Source organism: Pinus tabuliformis, chromosome 9, assembly GCF_031772625.1.
Source record: "Pinus tabuliformis cultivar Carrire ecotype Pingquan chromosome 9, CPIR1, whole genome shotgun sequence".
Classification (NCBI taxonomy): domain Eukaryota; kingdom Viridiplantae; phylum Streptophyta; class Pinopsida; order Pinales; family Pinaceae; genus Pinus; species Pinus tabuliformis.
Window position 1 is genome coordinate 1,717,725,094 of NC_142307.1, and position 20,793 is coordinate 1,717,745,886.

A 20,793-nucleotide genomic window follows, 5' to 3' on the forward strand; every position below is an offset into this window, starting at 1 on the left:
AATCGTAAGGCAGTGGGAGCAATTATTGAGGATAAATACCCCAACATATTTTGGTCTGGATGTTTGGTTCACACATTGAACCTTCTGATGCATGATGTTATCAAGAACAAAAATGCACAATACCAATGGATTGGTGATTTGTACAAGAAAGGCAAACAAATGATAAAATTTATTACAAATCATAGCAATACACATGGCCTTTAGCGCAGTCACTCGACATGGGAGTTGTTGAAGATTGGAAAGACCAGATTTGGTAGCTATTACCTCACCTTCAGGCACCTTTTGAAGGTAAGAGAGTCATTGGCTAGCATGGTATCAAGTCCACATTGGCAGGTATTAAAGGAAAGGGCTACAAATGCAGCTGACTGGGAAGGTTTTGAGCTGGTGGAGGAGGCCGCTCTTGATGGTCAGTTTTGGACAATTGTGAGGCAAGTGTTGGATTTCACCAAGCCCATTTATCACATGATTCGGTTTGCAGGTACAGACAAACCAGTGATTGGCGAGGTGTATGAGCAGATGGATACCATGTTGGGGCAAATAAAAGATATTGTTCATAACAGAGATCCCGACTTGTACAAAATGATTCATGATTTTGTGTGTGTACGGTGGAATAAACTTAATCTTCTACTACATTGCTTGGCGTATATCCTTATGCCAAAATACTACTCTACATCTTGGTTGGGCCAACCTGCACCAGGGGGTGGGATTAGGACCAAACCCCATTTAGATGCAGAGGTAACTAGTGGATATTCGCAAGCATTGGAAAAGTTGATACCTGACAGGGAGGAATGTGCAACTGTGCGCTTTGAAATAGGCAGATACTTCAGTGGCATTGGTTTGTTTGGTACCTTCCATGCAATGGAAGACAGAGATAGATTTGATGCTCTCACATGGTGGGAAACATATGGCGGCCATGGGCTTTTGCCAAAATTGGCAAAAAAAATTCTATCACAGGTTGTGAATACTTCTTCTGCAGAGAGGTGTTGGAGCACCTACAGCTTCATACAAAATGTGAAAAGAAACAGACTCAATGAAAACCGAGCAGAAAGCTTGGCTTATGTGCACTACAACCTGAGGTTGTTGAGTCATTACTGTGATTGGGCTTATGAGGATCCCACATATAGAATTTGGGACAATCACCCAGAGGATGACAATTTGGAGGATGGTATAGTGCATCTTGAAGAACTGGAAGAGGAACTTATAAGGGATGAAGATGAAGCAACTGCAGCAACCATGCCACCTCCACCTCCACCATCCAGTAGCAGTGCTCGAGGTCCAAGTCTTGTTCATTTGCTGTCGCCACCTCCATCTACACCCTCACGTGGAGGTTCTAGTTCTGGTCGTCGGTTTGTGCGGGAGACTCCTAGAAGACCACCACGACCTGCTTCTACTCTTGGAGATTCTCGTGGCAAGGGCCACATGTAGATTTACAGTTTACTTGTCTTTTCTAGTTTCTATTAGACTTTAGTTTTCATAACTGTTGAGTTTTGAGTCCTTGACTCTTGACTCTTGACTCTTTCATATCATAATGATATTTTTTGTAAACAATATATGACTGTGACAATGAAAATTTGAAGTTTGAAGTTGGCAATTATAACTCATTGGTAATGATTGTGAATTATGAATATGATGCTTCGTGAAAGACTAAAGTTGTTTCATTTCATTTCATTATTCATGTTTCATTTTATAACATTTCATTTCATGTTAACAATTAGAAGTTAGGACTTAGAAATATCTAAGATATTACGTCTTGTAATGGTTAACCGTTAAACTTAGCTTACAAGTACAACTTTGGTGATCAATGATGATAAATATTATATATTGAATTTTCAATTTTGAAAGCTTGAAGTTGAAACTTTAAGATTGAATTTGATGAATCATGAATCATGATTCACGACACTCATTATGTTGCAGTTGTAATATGTATTTTACTAACTTGTGGACATGGTTGATGAAAATTATAATTTCTAGAATCTAGATGATTGATGTGATATGGTTCAATGATCAATCTATGTTTTTTATATCTAATTCATCATTCTACATGTTTTTGTTGACATATATGTATAAAAAATTAAAATATATATATATATATATATATATATATATATTTTTAAAAAATCGCTCTCGGATTCGCTCCCAAACCGGGAGCTTCTGAATATGGTCGCTCCCGCTCCCACTCCCAAGTAACACTGGTCCAACAGTTTTGGATTCTATGTGACAGGGAACTTTTTTGCGTCATCTCTCCCGGCTACTGCACTGCCTCTTTGCAAGCTCTTTCCGCCTCTCTGTCAGTATTCTCCAGAAAGTCCTTCCGGATTCTCACTGCCCCTTTGCTGCAAGATCTCCCCAATTGATTTTCCTTCTGAGAAATTTTCACCTCAAAAAATTGATTTCCTTAATCTCTGTGTGTGTGTTTCCAAATGAACCATAAGCCTCCATTTTATACTTTTCCTGTTTAGTCTTCAATGGCCGAGATTAAGTCTCTAATCAACGGCTAAGATTAAAACATGACTTGATCCGCCTTCTAGGTCATTCTCACCTATATTTTGATTAATACCCATTAATATTTTAATTTCCCTAAGTTTAGACATAGGAACCCCATTAAAATTATTAAACATTTTAATAAAATACAATCTGGGTGGAATTTCACCAAACGGTTTCTGGGTTCTTTAGAACTCATGTGCCTTAGCCTTTCCACCAATTTTCAAGGCTAGCGCTTTGATCCATCGAGGAGCGTCTAAACACTCCTCGATGGATTAGAGTTCCCACCGGCTCCTGAGTCACACTCCCTGCAGAAACCAGTACCCAAATCGTTTAAGTTTGAATTAGCATGCTCCCAAAATGCTCCAAAGTACCTAACAACGCTCCCACCAATTTTGGAACATTTTGTACCCTCTCCCAAGCTCTCCGGAGCACCAGAGCATGGGGTACCTGCTCTCCAATGGCTTGGAGCAGTAACTGTGTAACATAGAGTGGAAGCGATGAATCCATAGGCCCAAGTTTTTCTTCTTCGACCCTTTTTCTCTAGATAAGGTTAAAATTTGTTTGGCTAGGGTTTTAACTCCAAACCCTTATGATCTTTTGGGTTTACACACCCTAATGCTTATATTCATCAAACACTCTTAGGGTTTTGAGTAACATTCATCGTTGCATTCTTTTTCAACTTCTTCATTTCCAACATCGACAATCCTAGGGTTTCAAACCCTAGAGCCTTCATGTTCAAACCCTTGCTAGAGTTTACAAATCCAAAATATTCGTAGAATCTGGCCAAGACGTTGGTTCTTCCAAACCCTAGATTCTTTACATCATCAATATTCATCCTTGATCTCTTTAAATCAAGAAACCCTTTATTCATAGAGTAGTATTTTCCTCGTCACAATGCAATAGACTTTATTATTCTAGTCTTGTCCATATAAGCAAGTCCTTCAGAACATAATGTCTTTAGTCATTTATGACTTGGTCTTTGATATTCATAACTTGAACTCAACTTTTAATTTCAAATCCTTCAACAAGTCCTTCGTATCAGTCTTATATAAGACTTTAATCAAAACCTCCTCTTTTTGAAAATATGACAACATTGATTTGCAATAAATTTCATCATTCAATTCTAAGATTTATTCTCAAATATTCATGTCGCTAGCTTTATAGAACTTCAACAAAGAGAGACAAGCAACATCTTTAGCAGACCCCTTTGCTCAATACTTGAAATTCCAAAATAGTGTCCTGACATTATTCCTTTCATTGGGTTACAAAGTCTTCCATCATTGTTTGATTGTTCTATAGGACAAAACAAAACTCAAAGAGAGATCATTTGAGAAACTTCAATAATTATTGCAACAATTATACTTGATGACTTACAGAGGAGCATTGGCTTTCAAAAAATACATATACTTGACCTTCTAGGTGACATGGTCTTGGATCATGTTACTTATCAGAGTCGTCTCCTTCGCTTTTATGTTGGCCTTCTTTAGTGAATTTTGTCCTCCTTTTATATATAAAGGAAACATGAGATTGACTTAAAGACATCCTTCGAGCAACCTTCTTTTATTAGCAATCAAACTTGAGGGCTTAGATCAATACCTTTCCTTGTCTCCTTTATAGTATTTCACATGATCCTTCATACTCTTAGAACTTGTTAGTTAAATGATAGTAGAGGTGACTTGAGTTTGAGACATTCTTCAATCTGATGAAGCTCACGGGCTTCTGAAGAACATGCTCTAAGTTCTTCTATTAATTTGGTAGCTTAGGGAGAAATTCCCTCCTTTGGACAACCTTTCTCAACAAGAAAGATCCCTCCTAGCCCTTGGAGGAATTTAATTTGGTTAAAGAAAAAATGTATTTTTAATGTGAGAACCCACATGTGCACAAAAGTACAGGCCGAATTTAAAGAGAAATTGGGCACCCCTTGGAAGCATATAAATACAAGTCAAGTCAACCTCATTTGGACAGAAAACTCACATTCATTCTTCTTCTTCTTCTTCTTGGAGTTTGGTTCGAGGAAAATTTGATTACAACCCCTTGGTTGATAGGGTGCTCCCTATGGCCAGAGAGCTACAACCACACTGATGGTCACTAGGTCCTTGTGGCTGTGACCTAAAATTTTGTTGATCGTTGACCATAGACTTTGGAGACTTTGACTTTGATCAGATTTGTCTATTGGGCTTGTCTCTTGGATATTATTTGGTTGGTTTTGTTGGATGGTCAAAGGATTGACCTTGACCATTGATTGGTGAATTCGATAATTGTACTCTCTTTGTTGAACATTTTATGACAATCCAATAAGAAGACAAATTTGAATGGGTTTTCCTCCTTGCAGGGTTTTTCCCTGGTCTTTGACCAATCCTGGTGTCTCTTGTTATTGCTCGTGTTTGTCTTCTTTTGTACATTGCATTTATTGTTCTATCTACAATTGCTATTTATTACTGGAAGATTGATTTGATTGCTAATTGAAGATAAGAATTGGGATAAAGTAATTGTATCAGCATAGGACAATGGAAAATTAACATGGTATAAGAGCTAAGTTGAAGAAAAGCTGAAAGAGACAAGAGCAATCATCTTTGAAAGAAGCTAAAGGAATCTATTTGACTTGGACAAGATGTCTACTTCTTTTTTCAAGGATAATGAGAAGCTGGGTGACTCATCTAACTTTGTTGCTTGGAAGATCAGGGTGTAAGTTATATTGGATGACAATGATGTTTTTGAATATGTGCAAGGAAAGGGTACTTGAGCCTCCGGCGAATCCTTCGACTTCTATCAAATCCAAGTACAAGAAAGGTGAGCTCAACGCCAAGAAAATTCTCATTGATGGTTTGTGTTAGCGCTTGAGATTTCACCCTAGGCTGAGGAAGGTTAACCTTCAAGGCAACATCAAACCATTTCACCTCGTAGCTAGCCCTACGGGGTATGAGAAGGCTCTCTCCGGTCAAACTCGGTAGATCTTTCAATAGGATGAGCTGACCCAATTAGGAACACTGATATTAGGCTAGTAAACTGATTAAAAGGTTGATTTGGGGGTTTTTGGGGTTTTTTGGTGGCAAATTGAGGATCTGCAATTTTAGGGTGCGGGGATTTGACACAGTTTCTGCAGGTGGGTCTTTGGGGCAAGGTAGGAGTTTGTGCTGATGCCTTTAGCTGAGATGGATGATCAAGGAAGAAAAAAGAGAAGCTAAAGAGGGCAAACAATGACTTTGAATCCTCTCTAGACAGTGGAAAACATAAACATTAAACAAATTTGAAAGTTGAGCATGGCAAGCATGAATTCAAACTTTATCACTTCATTTGTTTAATAAGCTGCAGTAAAGAAAGAGATGGAACACATAAACACACTTACAATTACAATAAGAGAACACACCATCAACACAAGAGTCCACAAGAATCCCAATGATGTCTGCAAAACCCTGGTCTTCCTTTTCCTCAAATTGCAGAGATACAAGTAAAATATACAATAGGAGCTTCTCCCTCAAGAGTCCAACCTCTCCAAACCTGAGAAAATACATAATATAGGCAAGCCAACCTCTTCCCTTGCCTCTAGGGGTCGAGCTCATCCTTCTAGGAGTTGTTTCAACCAATTCTAAACTGAGCCCTAAAACCTAGGCAGTCAAAACAACTTGCCTCTAAAACTTAGGAAACCTATCCATGCATTAAATTTTTACCATTTACATTCAAGAATCTTCTAGAAGTGATCAAGGAGAGTAAAAGTATCTTAGAGCCATGAAAGTTACATAAAAATCCATGATTTACATGCCCAAAAAGGTAACCCAAGTCAAAACTGTACTTTTCTGGCCGAACTGGTCAAAATAAGCAAAATTCCTTGACATGCAGCGCACATATGCCTGACACGTAGCGCACATTGAGAGGCCTGTTTGAGGGCCTTCCCGGTGTCCAAATCAGGTGCAAGCTAGCTCATTGGAAAGGTCTGCGAGTCTTCTTTCCAAACCCACCGGAATTTTTGAATTTGGAGTTCATTTGACCCCTCAAAACTCAATTCTCCCAAGACAGCTTTCTGCAACTCAAAATAGGGGCAGAAAGTCAAAATTTGCATGTATTTTGAGCTTTTGGAAGCCCAAATCTCCATAAAAACTGAAGTCCATCCATAGGTAGGTGTAACTTTGCATGACAATTCCAAAAATGCTGAGTTTTTTCCGTTCTGAGTTGCCCCCATGTAGCGTAGCGCACGGGGTGCTCCATGTCAAAAGGTCAAACCCTGTCAATTTCCCAAAAAATTCACAAATGACAAAATTTTCTCCAAATTTCTTGAAATTTGGGCTGGGAGTCCCCAATCAAGTACCATGCTCAGTCAAAGAGGCTTTGGCCAAAATTTGGAGTGGATCGGGCGTTTTCCTTCGTTTTTGTGCTTTGGCCAACCGTCCTTGGAGCACCTTCGTTCTCGCCGGCATTTTTGACATTTCTCTCAAACCATGACACCTGTGTAAAAAGTGAAGGAGGTTTTTCTTCCTTGGCATGTTGTGGACAAAAACCTCTCTCAGTTTTGAAAAATTCATCTTTGATTGCTCAGAAACAGCTTTTGAGTGTCACTTGTCCCGATGTGTGAAACAAGGAATTTTGTCGAAATGAAGCGGAATGAAGGGGATAGAGGGCTTCTAAATTCTTGGGGAAATTTTTGGGAGTGGGGAGGGATGTTAGGAAGTAGGGGAAAGTGGAATCTCAGAGATTGAGTGAGGGGAAGGGGTCCAAAAGGGCAAAACACAGGCCCAACCTAGAAAATTGCCAGGTTGTAGCTAGAAACTAGGGTTTGTGCAAAAATGAGGAATTTGGCGGATCTAGGGGATGGGAAGTGTTTTATAAGGTACTTTAAGGATAGGGGAAGGTGTATGAACATCAGGAAACAAGTTTTGCCGGTGATTTGACCATCCAAGAGAAATTGGCTTTCAAAACCCTAGGAGAGGGAAATGACCTTGCCAAGGCACAACTGAAGCATGAACACGGTGTAAAATGACCCATTAGATACTGAAATGACGATGACAAACCTATGAATGATGATAGGCTCAGCTGAATGATGACATGGACTGACATTTGGGCAAACCCTAGGCCTAAAGCCTAGTGACCAAATTTTGCTTGAAGACTCACTAAAATGACAAAATTTGACCTTGACACTTCAAAATCACTTTGTAAGAGCACATTTGATCACTGTAGGAAGGCTGGAAAGACTGACACTAACAGTTTGCAAGATCATTTGCTTGTTTATGTTGGTAGCTTGAAGAAGTCTAAGGATATTTATGACAAGTTGGTTGGGATGTATGAGGTCAACAACTTGAATCACATCCTCTCTTTGAAAAATCAACTCAAAGAAATGAAGATGAACAAGGGGGAATTTGTGCAATCCTATATCATGAGAGTATCTTGCCTAAGGGATCAATTGCAATTTGCTAGTGAACAAATATCTGACAGGGAGCTGGTGGTGGTGACTCTTCAAGGTCTTCCTCCTATTTGGGAAACCTTCATTACTACTCTAAGCAACAATAATGTTCTTCTGACATTTGATGAGCTTGTTGGTAAATGCACTCAAGAGGAGACCAGGATGATTGCCAGAGGAAGGATTCAAAAGCATGAAGAAGGAGAGCCCTTTGCATTTGTTGCTCAAGACAAGAAGAGAAAAGGAAGAGGAAGACCATATGGTTCAAGAAGACCTCCCCCTGAATCAAAGGACTCTAATAAAATATTAAGGGATATTGAATGCTACAATTGCCACAAGCATGGTCACTATGCTCGAGACTGCCCAAAGAAGAGAGATGCTCCAAGGTCCAATTACAACAACAATCGTGGCTTCAACAACAACTGGTTTAACAATAAAAGAAGAGCTAATGATTGAAGAAGAGGAGATAATAGAAGAAGAAGGGATGATAGAAGAAGAGAAGATACTCTGGATGATCACGAAGAAGGCCATCATCCTCAAAAGAGGTCAAGGAACTCCAGGTATGAAAATAATGCAACTGCTAGTCAATCCAAATATATTGTTATTTCCGCTGTTGCTAGTTCTTCTTTGGATTCGTATGCTAGTTGCTACCACCAGTGTTGCAGGAATCGCCCCCCGGATCCAAAGGCAGAATTGCGAATCGTACGGAATCGATCCGGAATCCCCACAAGAAGCGCGATTCCGTTTTTGAGGTGGCGCGATTCCTAGTTTTTTGAGCGATTCCTGGTTTTTTCCTGGTTTTTAGGAAGCGTTGCCCTTCGGAGGGGTTGGATATGACTCTATGAGTGAGAGGTTTAATGGACTGACACTGCCCCGTGCGCATGAACTCGTGGCTGTTCCAACTCCCCGACTCTCGGTACTCTGAATTTATATTGACGTTACCAACTGTGTTTTCCTTCATTTCAATAAAATAGGTGAGACAGATAGACCGACAGGTTTATTGTGTTTGTATAACGTTAATATCGCGCTGAAATAAGAGACCTTTCGAAGCCGGTAGTTTAGATATGATTGCCCAGCGCTGTGACGTGTATATTTATCTTAATATATATGGTGATAAGAATGTGGCGTGATTAATATCCGTTTATAGATTTTCAATTTTTAATTGTGGTACATGATATTATTAGGTTTATGTTTATATTTACGGATTAATTAATATATTGGTAGAGATTTACTATTTTTGAAGTTTCACTTGTTTGTAAATGATATTATTTTGGTTACGTCAGTATTTGTTTATTAGTATTCTGAGAGTGAAACTGCTTAAAACTGAAGTTTAAAATAATGAAATTTAATAATTAGCCAGCGTTATATGTTTTATTTTATTTTAGTTGTGTCAGTGTCTATATATATTTGAGTTAAGTTGTTTCTACCTTCAATTTAACTATGATATTTATGCCATTTTATTATATATACATAAAGTTAAAAAAATATTTATTGTTTAGTAATATTAATCTCTTTTTATTATTTTTAATCTTCATCTATATATATATAATATAATATATTTAATTTTTATTAATATATTTAATTTTTATTAGTAGTTTAATCTTTGATTATATCATTATATATAAATAAAATAATGTTTTATAATATGCTTAAATGTTTTATGTTTTATAATATGCTTAAAAATTTGATGTATGTTTGTAATAGCTAGAATATAGATGATTGTTGTACATACTAGTAACTACAATGGAATCATGGATGCCATATCTATCTTGATTTATGCAAAAATATGCATGTTTTCATGTCTTCTACAATTAATTTGGTATTTGGGATGTTTGTTTTGAGTATAAATGCAAAAAAATATAAAAATATATATATATATATAGCAGACGCTTCCGCGGACGCTTCGCTTCCTAGATTTTTGGAAAATGACGCTTCCGCGCTCTGCGCTTCCGCTTCGCTCCCGCTTCGTGCAACATTGGTTGGTAGATAGTGGGGCTTCTAGACATTTCTCTGGGTATAAGGAAGTCCTCTCTAACCTGGTTGAGAGGGATACAAATTTGAAAATCATCCTTGGAGACAACACTACTCATCCTGTGAAGGGTTATGGTTCTGTCAAATTTCATTTGGACTCTAGTGAATCCATTCTTCTTCATGATGTGATGTACGTTCCAGGATTAAAGAAGAAATTGGTATCTATTTCTGCCTTGGAAGACAAGGGCATGAGAGTAGCTTTCATAAGAGGAAAAGTCCTCACCTGGCCTATGGAATCTCACATGAGGGATGCTTTTACCTTAGGATCTAGAGTTGAAGGACTCTATAGAGTCATTGGAAGAACTCTGCTAGCAATGGTCCACGACACCAATCATCAAAGTGAGCTATGGCAATGAAGGTTGGCACATCTACATTATGAAGTCCTATCAAAATTAAAGAAGTTAGTCTTTGGGATGCATGATGTTCAAGTTAATCATGATGGAGTATGTTCGAGGTGTGCTATTGGAATGATGACAAGGGGACTATTCCCCTCTAGCAAGAAGAAGATTAATGATATTCTTTAACTCATTTATTTTGACCTATGTGGACCCATGCATGTGCACTCTATTGGTGGACACCTCTACTACATAATCTTCATTGATGATTTCTCTAGGAAGACACGGATATACTACTTGAAGCATAAAGATGAGGCTTTTGATATGTTCAAGGACTTCAAGGCACTGATAGAAAATCAAACAGGGAAGAAGATCAAAGTTTTCAGGTCTGACAATGGAGGAGAATATACGTCATATAAGTTCATTTATTTTTGCAAGCAGGCTGGAATGAATAAGGAAACTGTTGTACCTTACAATCCTGAGCAAAATCGGGTGGCTGAAAGAAAGAACAAGTCCATTGTGGAAGCTGCCTGAGCTATGCTGCATGATCGAAAGTTAGATATCATTTTTTGGGATTCAACTGTGTTAAGTAAGTCATTCATCTATGACCCATTTCCATGAGAGGTAGTCGTAACTGACTAATTTATCATATTTTTTAATAGTCCACTTAGCACTCGTTGCATTGGGTGATGCTCCCAGGGGTGAAGAAGTGGGATTGAAACTAGTGAAATAAATCACATTACGTCAATCATCACTTCCGGGGCTTGCACCCGGTAACCAGGATTTCCAGGGAGGTCACCCATTCCAGATAAGCACGCTTAACTATGGAGTTTTCCCCACAATCAAGCCCACTTAACTTGCTACCCCATTTGCAAAACCTTAGCAAGTATTGTGCCTCATGAACCATTCAAGTAGAGTTCCCTTCACTCTTTTGAATTAAGTGTTGAAAGTTGTCAAAGTTCCTCTGGGGAGAAGCTACAAATCCCTAGCCAGGATGAGACCATTGTGGCTTTGTGATACATTACAGGATGCTAAGAGATACGTTTTTGCTAAAAGGACCTTTAGAGAAAGCAAGAAGCCATGTCAATACCAGGGGTACGTTGTAACTATGAGTACTATTATCCAGGCTGAGCCTCCCACCTTTGAAGAAGTTGTGTAAGAACATGATTAGAAGGATGCCATGGCATAAGAATATGAATCAATTATGAAGAATGATGTATGGGATGTCATTCCGAGACCTAAAGGAAAATTTGTCGTAACTTCAAAATGGCTACACAAGATCAAGCATGGAGCTAATGGAAGCATTGATAAGTACAAAGCGAGGTTCGTGGCTTGAGGTTTCTCCCAGAAAGAGGGAGAAAATTATGATGATATATTTGCTCATGTTGCACGCTACACTACTATTCGATCAATTGTTTCCCTTGTTGCTAATCAAGGATGGACCCTTCACCATATGGATGTGGAGACAACATTTCTTCATGGCATACTCCAAAAAGAAGCTTATGTTGAGCAGCTTTAGAGATTTGAAGGACAAGAAGACTCACGTTTGCAGGTTGAAGAAAGCTCTATATGGTTTGAAGCAAGCAACTAGAGTGTGGTATGCCCGCATTGACAGCTGCCTATTGAAGCTTGGATTCATGAGAAGCGATGTTGACCCAAACCTCTACTTCAAAGTGGTTCAAAGTATGCCGTTGGTTTTGGTTTTATATGTTCATCATCTATGCTTGATAGGAACTGAGCCTATGATGCTTGAATGTAAGAGGGAGTTGGCCTCCAAGTTCGAGATGAAAGATCTTGGTATGATGCATTGCTTCCTGGTATTAGAGTTTTGGCATAGACCGGAAGAGATTTACCTTTCTTAAGGAAAATATGTCGTGAAGCTATTTATAGTAAGTAGTATCCCGCTCAAGTTATGGGATGCAGGTGTATAACCACTGACTCTTTGGGGTCATGTTGGGAAGATCAATAGACAATAGGATAGTCTGTGATCCTTACCTCACAGTAAATGGTATCCTACCTATTGTCACAGGTCAATAGGATAGAGTGTGATCCTATTCCTTACCTCATAGTAAGTGGTATCTTGCCTATTGTCCTTGGATAGAGGGTGGTAGCATGAGCTCCCTTATGATGTCAAATTCTTTTTTTAGATTCAAGAGTGTTCAACAGAGATGAGCAATGATGACATTTGATTTGATGATGACAAGATATTTGAGATGGGAGATATGTTGCAGTCAGTAATTTCTCCCTAGCTGAGAGGGAGTGTTAATTTGGCCACTTAGGGACAAATTCCCACATGTGCACAAAAGTACAGGTCAACTTTAAAGAGAAATTGGGCATCCCTTGGAAGCATATAAATACAAGTCAAGTCAACCACATTTGGACACACAACACACATTCATTCTTGTTCTTCGAGGTTCGATCTATATTTCTTCGGATTGGTTTGTACAAGTCTAAAATTGTAGGGTCCGAGCTCACACGTGCAAATCAAGGAATTAAGTTGGAGCCACAGGGTTGGGTCGAGGAAAATTCGGCTATAGTCGCTTGGTTTATAGGGTGCTCCCTGTGGCTAGAGAGCTACAACCGCTTTGATGGTCACTAGGACCCTGTGGCTGTGACCAAAAATTTTGTTGACCGTTGACCGCAATCTTTGACCATTGACCGTATACTTTGAAGACGTTGACTTTGATTAGATATGCCTATTGGGCTCATCTCTTGGATATTGTTTGGTAACTTGGTTGGTTTTGTTGGATAGTCAAAGTATTGATCTTGACTCTTGATTGGTGAATTGGATCATTGTACTCTCTTTGCTGAACATTTTATGAACAATCTAATAAAAAAAAGAATTTGAAAGGGTTTTCCCCTTTGTGGGGTTTTTTCCCTGGTCTTTGACCAATCCTAGTGTCTCTTGTTATTACTCGTGTTTGCCTTCTATTGTACATTGAATTTACTATTCTATCTACAATTGTTATTTATTACTGGAAGATTGATTTGATTGCTAATTGAAGTTGAGAATTGGAAAGTAATTGTATCAACATAGACCAGTGGAAAATTAACATATTCAACTTAAGTGTAATCATGACAAATCTCATCTTATGCTTTAGAACAGTAATCTTGCCTTCAAATGTTTAATAAACCAACATAGATCCATCTTAAATACGGATCTAACATGAGCAGAGAGGGATCCAATTTCTTCATGTGCGATTTTTTATTTTTATTTTTTATGAGTGGACATTATTTAAATGTTTTATATAGTTATTAAATTTTTTTATTTTGGCCGATATGAGCAAAATTTCAACTTTGATGACGATGGACAACATTACACATCATGCTGGGCTGTAGAATGAGCCTCTTGGCTCAATTATACTAGACAAGGCACTCGATCTGAGGTGTCTCAATGTAATTCTATCTGAGTTGACCAAAGGGAGGAGGAGGAAGCTCAGACCTACTGGGCATCATCTCACACTTGCATAGCAATACCAACACAGAGAGATCGAATACCTACCTCAGAAATTTTAGATGAACATCGTCACAGAGAGCTAGGATTCCTTCTCAGACTTCTCTTTAATCATAGTCCCACAGTTTATACCACGTGACATTCCACAGTAAATGTACCTTAGGTTTCACACTCCTTCCACAAGGATAGAAATAATGCCTCAGGTATGCATGGTTTCCATAGTGCAATGTGCGTCGGACTTCATGCAATGCGCCTCCAAGAAGCTCGCACAACAAAATATAAATCTGACAGAGAAACTCACATAACAGAGTATAGTGCCACATATAAGCTCATATGAACTATTACAGGACCAGTCCTAGGTTCGGATCATAATTGTTATCACAGTAGGACTGATCACAAAGCTGGATCCATAGAGAGAATTCACATAGTTCCATAGTCATATATATAGCCTCAGACTTCTTGTTATTCCTCAGTGCAATGTGGCTCAGACTTCGTGTCTTAGTGATATATGAAGCCTCAGGTTCACATGCAATCAAGACAAGCCTCAGGTTCATACAGAGATAAGGAGCCACATGTATGCGGACTTCTTCCACAGAGATCAGGTTCACATAGAATAGCAGATTTGCGCCCATTCACAGAGATATAATGCCTCAGACTTTACACACACCACAGAGATATAATTTGGATGCCACAGATTGAACAGTAGGGTTCAAATGCCACTTAATAACTCACATATATCAGGAAAAGTTTGGCTGTCACAGAGATAATGTGCCTCAGGAAATTCACATACTATGCCATATAGACTTTGATTTTTCCATAGAGAATCAATGCCTCGTTGTTCATTAAGACAACTTGGCCTTAACTCGGCCTTGCATCCCAACCTTAGCAAGGGTCTTGGCCCTCTTCTTAGCATTCTGATTTTACTTCAGCCTGGTCACAAATTCATCTCAGAACTTATGCCTAGAACAGAACTTTATCAACATGTCCTTAACTCGGCTGCTTTTGAAGTCTTGTGCTTGTCTTCTTATGATAAATTGAACTTCAAAGTTCAAACTGCTCTCTAACCTGTGCTCTGATTTCATGTTGATATTTCTAGGGCACACAAGCTAGAATAGTTTTCTTCAATAGATAACTACTTGTAATAATCAGTTAGCATCAATTACATATATACCATCCATTATCATTAAACAGTTATACAGAAGAAACTTTTAACAAATAAACATGAAAGAGCAGTAAAAAATAACAGTGAGAGAATGAGAGAAGAGACAGAAATTAGCCCTGAGGCCAGGGGAAAACCCGGAAGTCTTTCCTTATGAGAGAGAGAGAGAGAGTTCCAAAACTCATCAGTACATCCAGAAACAAGACATCAAGATAACCTCTAACTAGAAACTAAGAGCTGCCAAGCCTCTCCTCTATCCTTCTGAAATTTTGGCCCTCCTTTGCTCTTTTTCCTTTGCTGGAAAAGAGATAATCAAGACAAAATTGATATACCAAGTAAGGAGGAGAGGTCTCTTTTATATAAACTTTGAAGGGGGGTCAAATGGGTGCCTCCGAGGGGCCCAGCTGACTTAAACAGTAGGAGGCCGACTTGAGGTATTTAGGAGGCAAAATTTAAATTCAAATTTTCTATTTCCTCATATGATGAAAATACCGACCATGGCTACCATATTTCCAACAGTTCCAAGGTTAGGTTGATTTCTAAATTTGCCAGGGAGTCGGTCAAGGTGTTGAGTTCTCTTAGCACATGCTTGGCATGAAAGCTGGAAAAAGAAAAAGATTATTCATAATTTGTTTGTATAAAGAGTTTAGTCTAGACTCTAAAGTCTACTAAAGAGTTGCCGAGGTTTAAGTGCCTGGTTATGTTGTTAGAATCACCCACAATTATAAGGGAATGAATAGATAATTTCTTTGCCAGGCTGATTCCTGAAGCAGGGCTTACATTTCTGCTTGATTGTTGCTCATTGTGCCCAGTCTCCATGAGTACCTAGTTTCGATTTGTCCAATGGGGCCATAGAGTACCCCTTGTACCCGCCATCCCTGAAGCATAAGAATATTATAAGCTTAATGGAGTTATCATTTTTATTTGTGGGTATGCTGTGGAATAATTTCCTTTGTTAATTCTATTTACATTGATGTTGCAAAACCTGGAATGAGCAAAAAGGTGGTGGGGGTCATCAACTAGCGAAATTGGAAAAAATCAGCAAAACTGACCAAGCATAAACTCGTCTCTGAAAAATTCGGTGGCTTGAAAAATTTGGAAAAAAACGGGGGAGATTGGAGAGTTTTGCAACAATGATTGATATTCTGTCTTTTAACAGAGATACAATTGTAAATCTTGTAGCTTTTCCTCATTTAACTGTATGACATAAAATTTTAAATCATTTAAGTTCAATAATTCCCTGCAGGTGCTCTTTGAAGAGAACCTTACAGTCTCATCAACAGTTCCGTGGTATGATCCACTTGATACAAGTCATTTCTCTCTGAGTAGTTTTCGTCTCACAGCCATTGGTCGCTTTTTGACAAGAAATATGGTACAGTAAAATCTGAATAATGTTATTATTGTGACTTCTTTATTGTATTATCATTTCAAATCGTTTGTGTCTTTTCCAGTCATTGTTTTACCATTCTCTGCAGGTTAGAATGTTGGAATTCCTGAGGTTAGCACCAGAAGGCAGTGAAAGGGTATCCTCATTTTTGGAGAAAGCTGCAGAAGGGCTCGTTGCAGGGGGGAGGTGAGCATTGATAATTGAACATTTTCATAGAATTCACAGCCTTTTTAATTGTTTTTTATTTTTTTGAGAAAATGCTATTCATATTAACAGTAAAAGTATTAGATACAAAAGATATTGTTTTCATAGAATTCACAGCCTTTTAATTGATTTTTTTTAGAGAAAACGCTACTCATATTATCAGTAAAACTTGAAAATATTAGATACAAAAGATAAATTTTCAGCCTCATCATTTGACGTCTAATCTATAATTTTGAATTATCCATTGATATTTTTTTGGATCTCAAAAATGTCTTTGAGAGGAAATCTTAAAAACTTGGGTGGAAATCAGATATTTGCAATTTCACACAAAAAACATCCCACATAATCAGAGGTTTGAGTTTCACTTGTTTTGTTCAGTTGACTGTGGTTTTAACTGCACAATTAAAATTCATTCAAGTGGGGTTTGACTGTGACATGCTAAGCCAAATTCATTAATCACAGTGATTTGATCCAAACTCATTAAAGTAATTGGATGCCGAGGCTTCCAATGATTGTAGGCAACCAACATTCAAGATATAAGACACAAATTTAAACTGTCAGATAAACAGTCACTAAGTGGGAAGGAGCAACTGAACAGTTTATCACAGGTTGTTTCTTTGCCATGGGCAGCTTTGTATTCAACATATTTTCTCTTCAACATTTCTATGAACTCTCCAGCCTAGATATGCCCTTTTGACATTCTTCTATGCAGCGTGTTTGTGGAATGCTCGTCTGTTGACATACACATTGAATTTTAAGGTTGCCTTACTCTGATGTCTTCTGTTGACATACACATTGAAGTTTGAGGTTGCCTTTCTCTGATGTCTTATCTCTCTACAATTTACGGTGTCTTCTCTTTTCTAGGAAGGATCATTCTATGACACAACTTTTTCAAGAAGCCTTGATTGCAGTTTTCATAAGGCCTAGTTTGGTGGTTCTCTAATACCATGTAGGAAAATATATTGCATGCATAGAGACAATGTCAGAGAGAATTTTTTAAATGTACAGAAGTGACCTAAACAAGTCAATGGGACTAGAGAGTACGGCAAACCACGACAGCAGTATGGGAGAGGCAGCTCTAAACATCCAATTGCCAAGGGGGGCATCTCCCTCCAAAAAGGGGGTCTCCTCAATGCCCCCTTACAATTGTAATTTTTTTCCCACCAATGTTCTTTTTAGAAACACAAAAAAGTTCAAAGCCCTAAAGTGAATATGTATATTTTTTATGATCTCATCTTTCATGTTTGTGATTTGTCATTGTCCCTCATATATCTTTTATTTTTTATTTTTTATTTTTCATGGTTTCAAACAGGGTCCCTGATAGAGGGGATGCCCACCTTTCCCATGATGTTTCTTAAAATTTAGGGGTTGTGTCCACACATCCCCAGGATGCATTCCCCATTTCTTGTGTTCCCTCATGTTAGAAACTTTGTGGCATATTGGTCTATCGTCTAAGGGTGATCATCCCCTGGATTTGTAGAGCCATACACCTCTGATCTGGAAAGCAAAATAAGTAGCAGAGAAGCCAACTTATTCTTGATAAGATAGTGTTGTTTCCCTTTGATCTCAGTATATGTTTCACTTGAAAATGAAGTGGTCCCTTATATCGACCTTGTTGCACTTGAAAATGAAGTGCTCCTTTATAATGACCTCCTGTATATGACAAATCTCATCATTTCTTAGAATGTGGTTTCATCTGTCTCAACCCATAATGGTGAAAATAAACTCTTAACTGGTTGAATGGGATCCTAAGGTTGTGCAACCGATGGCATGAAGTGTGGTATGGACGAAGAATGATGCTGCCCATTAACCATAAGAGAGTGGCCAGAGTTGAAGGTAGTAACATACTTTGATGTCTCCCTTGGATCAACTGCAATCTATTTTCTTCTACACTAAGCAGTGGGATGCACAGCTGTGATCTGTTTCTTCCACATTAAGCAGTGGGATGCCCGACTGTGAGCCCACATAGCAGACTTCATATGTAAAAGCAAAGGAAAAATACTTTGCATAAACAAAAGTCATGATAGGAATCCAACCATGATTTTTATTCATGCACATTAACAACGTTTCCATCAATTTGAGCCATTTCCTTGAGAAAAACTAGATTGCCAACAAATTTGAAGGAATTAAAAGACAAATAGAAAATAAAAATAGCCCATTTAAGAACAGAGATGAACACATATCTTTCTCATCGCTGTGTCCACCAGACAGTAGTGTTACCCACCAAAATGGGTAACCCTATAGGAGAAAACTTTTCTCCTACTCTTGACAGCTAAGCCAGCCGGCCACATAGCCAACAACCCCTGACAGCCACCACTAGCTAATGATATGTCATTTTATCTCCGCCACATGCATCAGCCATATGCTTCTCAGTGCTCATCCATCTGGCAATGAGCACATGGATGAAGGCAGGTTTTCCACTCAAAAGGCACTTTAATCACTCTACAATCGGATGCTTATGCTTGTTTGTATTTGGGCATTTGGTATGGATTATGGGGGTGATATGGAAGAAGGTGGGTTTTGATCCTAATCTTTTTCTCTCATCTTAAATGGGGGTTAATCTTTGATTCTAGTCCAGTGGGACCTCTCCTAATGGCCCAACGGGTATAGGAGGGGCACTACATGGAAATCCCTGGTTGAGATAGTGTCTTCCCAACTATCCCTATGTCACAGTTAACTCTTTCCATCATACATTACAAGTCCTTATCTCACCTCTATTCTTCAAGTTCAACTGACCATTGGTTCTTTGGGATTTGGCATCCATACATCCTCATACCTGGGTAGGGTCTGGATTGGGGTTTATGAATGCTTCGACATGTATCTAATGTATTGTAACATTGAAATGAATATAATGAAAGATAAATCTAGTTTTTTTGGTTTTGGGTTCCAGGAGAAAAAAAATCTTTGTGTATACTATATTTTCTATTCTTGCCATTGTATGCTTTTCTGTTTTTTTAAAAATTCATTTGCAGGTAATTTCTGTACAGGGTTAAAACCTTCAAAGAGCATATCATGGCCACAACAAAAATAAAAGAAAGAATATCAAAATGCAAAAGATAGCCAAAGGACATACATAATAGCACATAGGCAAAAGCCTAGCATGAGCTCTACCTCACTCATTATGACCATCACTCAGTTCTTGAGCACATGTTTCTCCATTACATTATAAGAAGGAACCCTTGCATGTCCCTGTTACCCACTACCTGTGGCTAGTATGCATAGGAGAAATTTTTTCTCTTAGATGGTCCTCAGTCGGTAGCCAACAACCCATTGTAGCTACCAAATAGCTTGATGTGCCATTGTCTCCGCCACTGGAGCCAACGATGTAGTCCCTCGCCCATCTGTTATGATCGCATGTTTGAAGTTGGGCCTGTCGACCTCGAACATATGGGTTTTCATTGGTATAATTGAGTAATTTTCCTTACTTATCATGGACACTTTTGGGCATGGATTGGTGGGGGGATCCAACAGAAGAGTGGGTTAGATCTGTACTCTTGTCTCCTTTGCTCGATTTGGTGGTTACCCTTATATCCAAGTCCTATGGAATCTATTTTATTGGCCATTAGCTTTAAGGTTGCCACTACTTGGGAAATCTTGATTTGGGTTGTGTGGTCTCGCTTCCCGACACCATATAAATCACTCCCTTCCACTATTCTAACCCCATTCATCATTTTTCCTATGCGGGTCCACTTGTGTCCATTGGGTCCACATAGGGTTAGCCTCCCCTTCCCCTTGTCCACACCTTGGGTCAAGCCTGGAACATTGCCTTGGAGGTTGATGTAGCTAAAAAGAATAGAAAAAGCATAATTTGTTCGCTCTCAATAGGAAATGCACTGCAAAATGCAAAAGATGGCAAGGACATACAAATTTAGCGCATGAGCATAAAGCCAAACATGAGCTCTACCCTTTATTTATGGCCATCACCCTAGTTTCTATGGGCCCTAGATGAGCCCTCACCATATTAAGGAACCCATGATTGTCCCAACCCCTGGTGGGCAATGAAATGCCCCACTTTCAAGGGGGTACCTATTGCTATATCCTACACATCATGCTCTCATCCCCTAAAGCCTCGAGTAGTTTTAAAGAAAAATCAATCAAAAGGAAAAAGGCATATGAAGAAAGGTGGCAAAACAAAGGTCGGGGTAACTCATGTACCACAATTTGCTCCCTCCTACACATATACCCAAGTGTGGGCTTTCTTCATTATTGCTACCCTTGTACCATGGCATGTGGCTTGGATCCTTCCCCTAATTCCCACTTCGTTCCATTACTATATCATTCCACCTACCACCTTATGGATGTGCCACGAACATGTCTCCCCTTTTAAATGTTGAAACCACCTAATAAGGT

At 38.7% G+C, this 20,793-nt stretch overlaps 1 protein-coding gene across 1 annotated transcript in view; it reads left to right on the forward strand.

Annotated features, from left to right (window-relative positions):
- LOC149155569 (cycloartenol-C-24-methyltransferase-like) overlaps positions 1 to 20,793 on the forward strand; it is a 173,924-nt gene that overhangs the window by 118,679 nt on the left and 34,452 nt on the right. The window contains exons 12-13 of the mRNA XM_089440675.1: positions 16,099 to 16,224; positions 16,328 to 16,425. Coding sequence (XP_089296801.1) covers positions 16,099 to 16,224; positions 16,328 to 16,425 — 224 coding nt within the window. The remainder of the gene's footprint in view (positions 1 to 16,098; positions 16,225 to 16,327; positions 16,426 to 20,793) is intronic.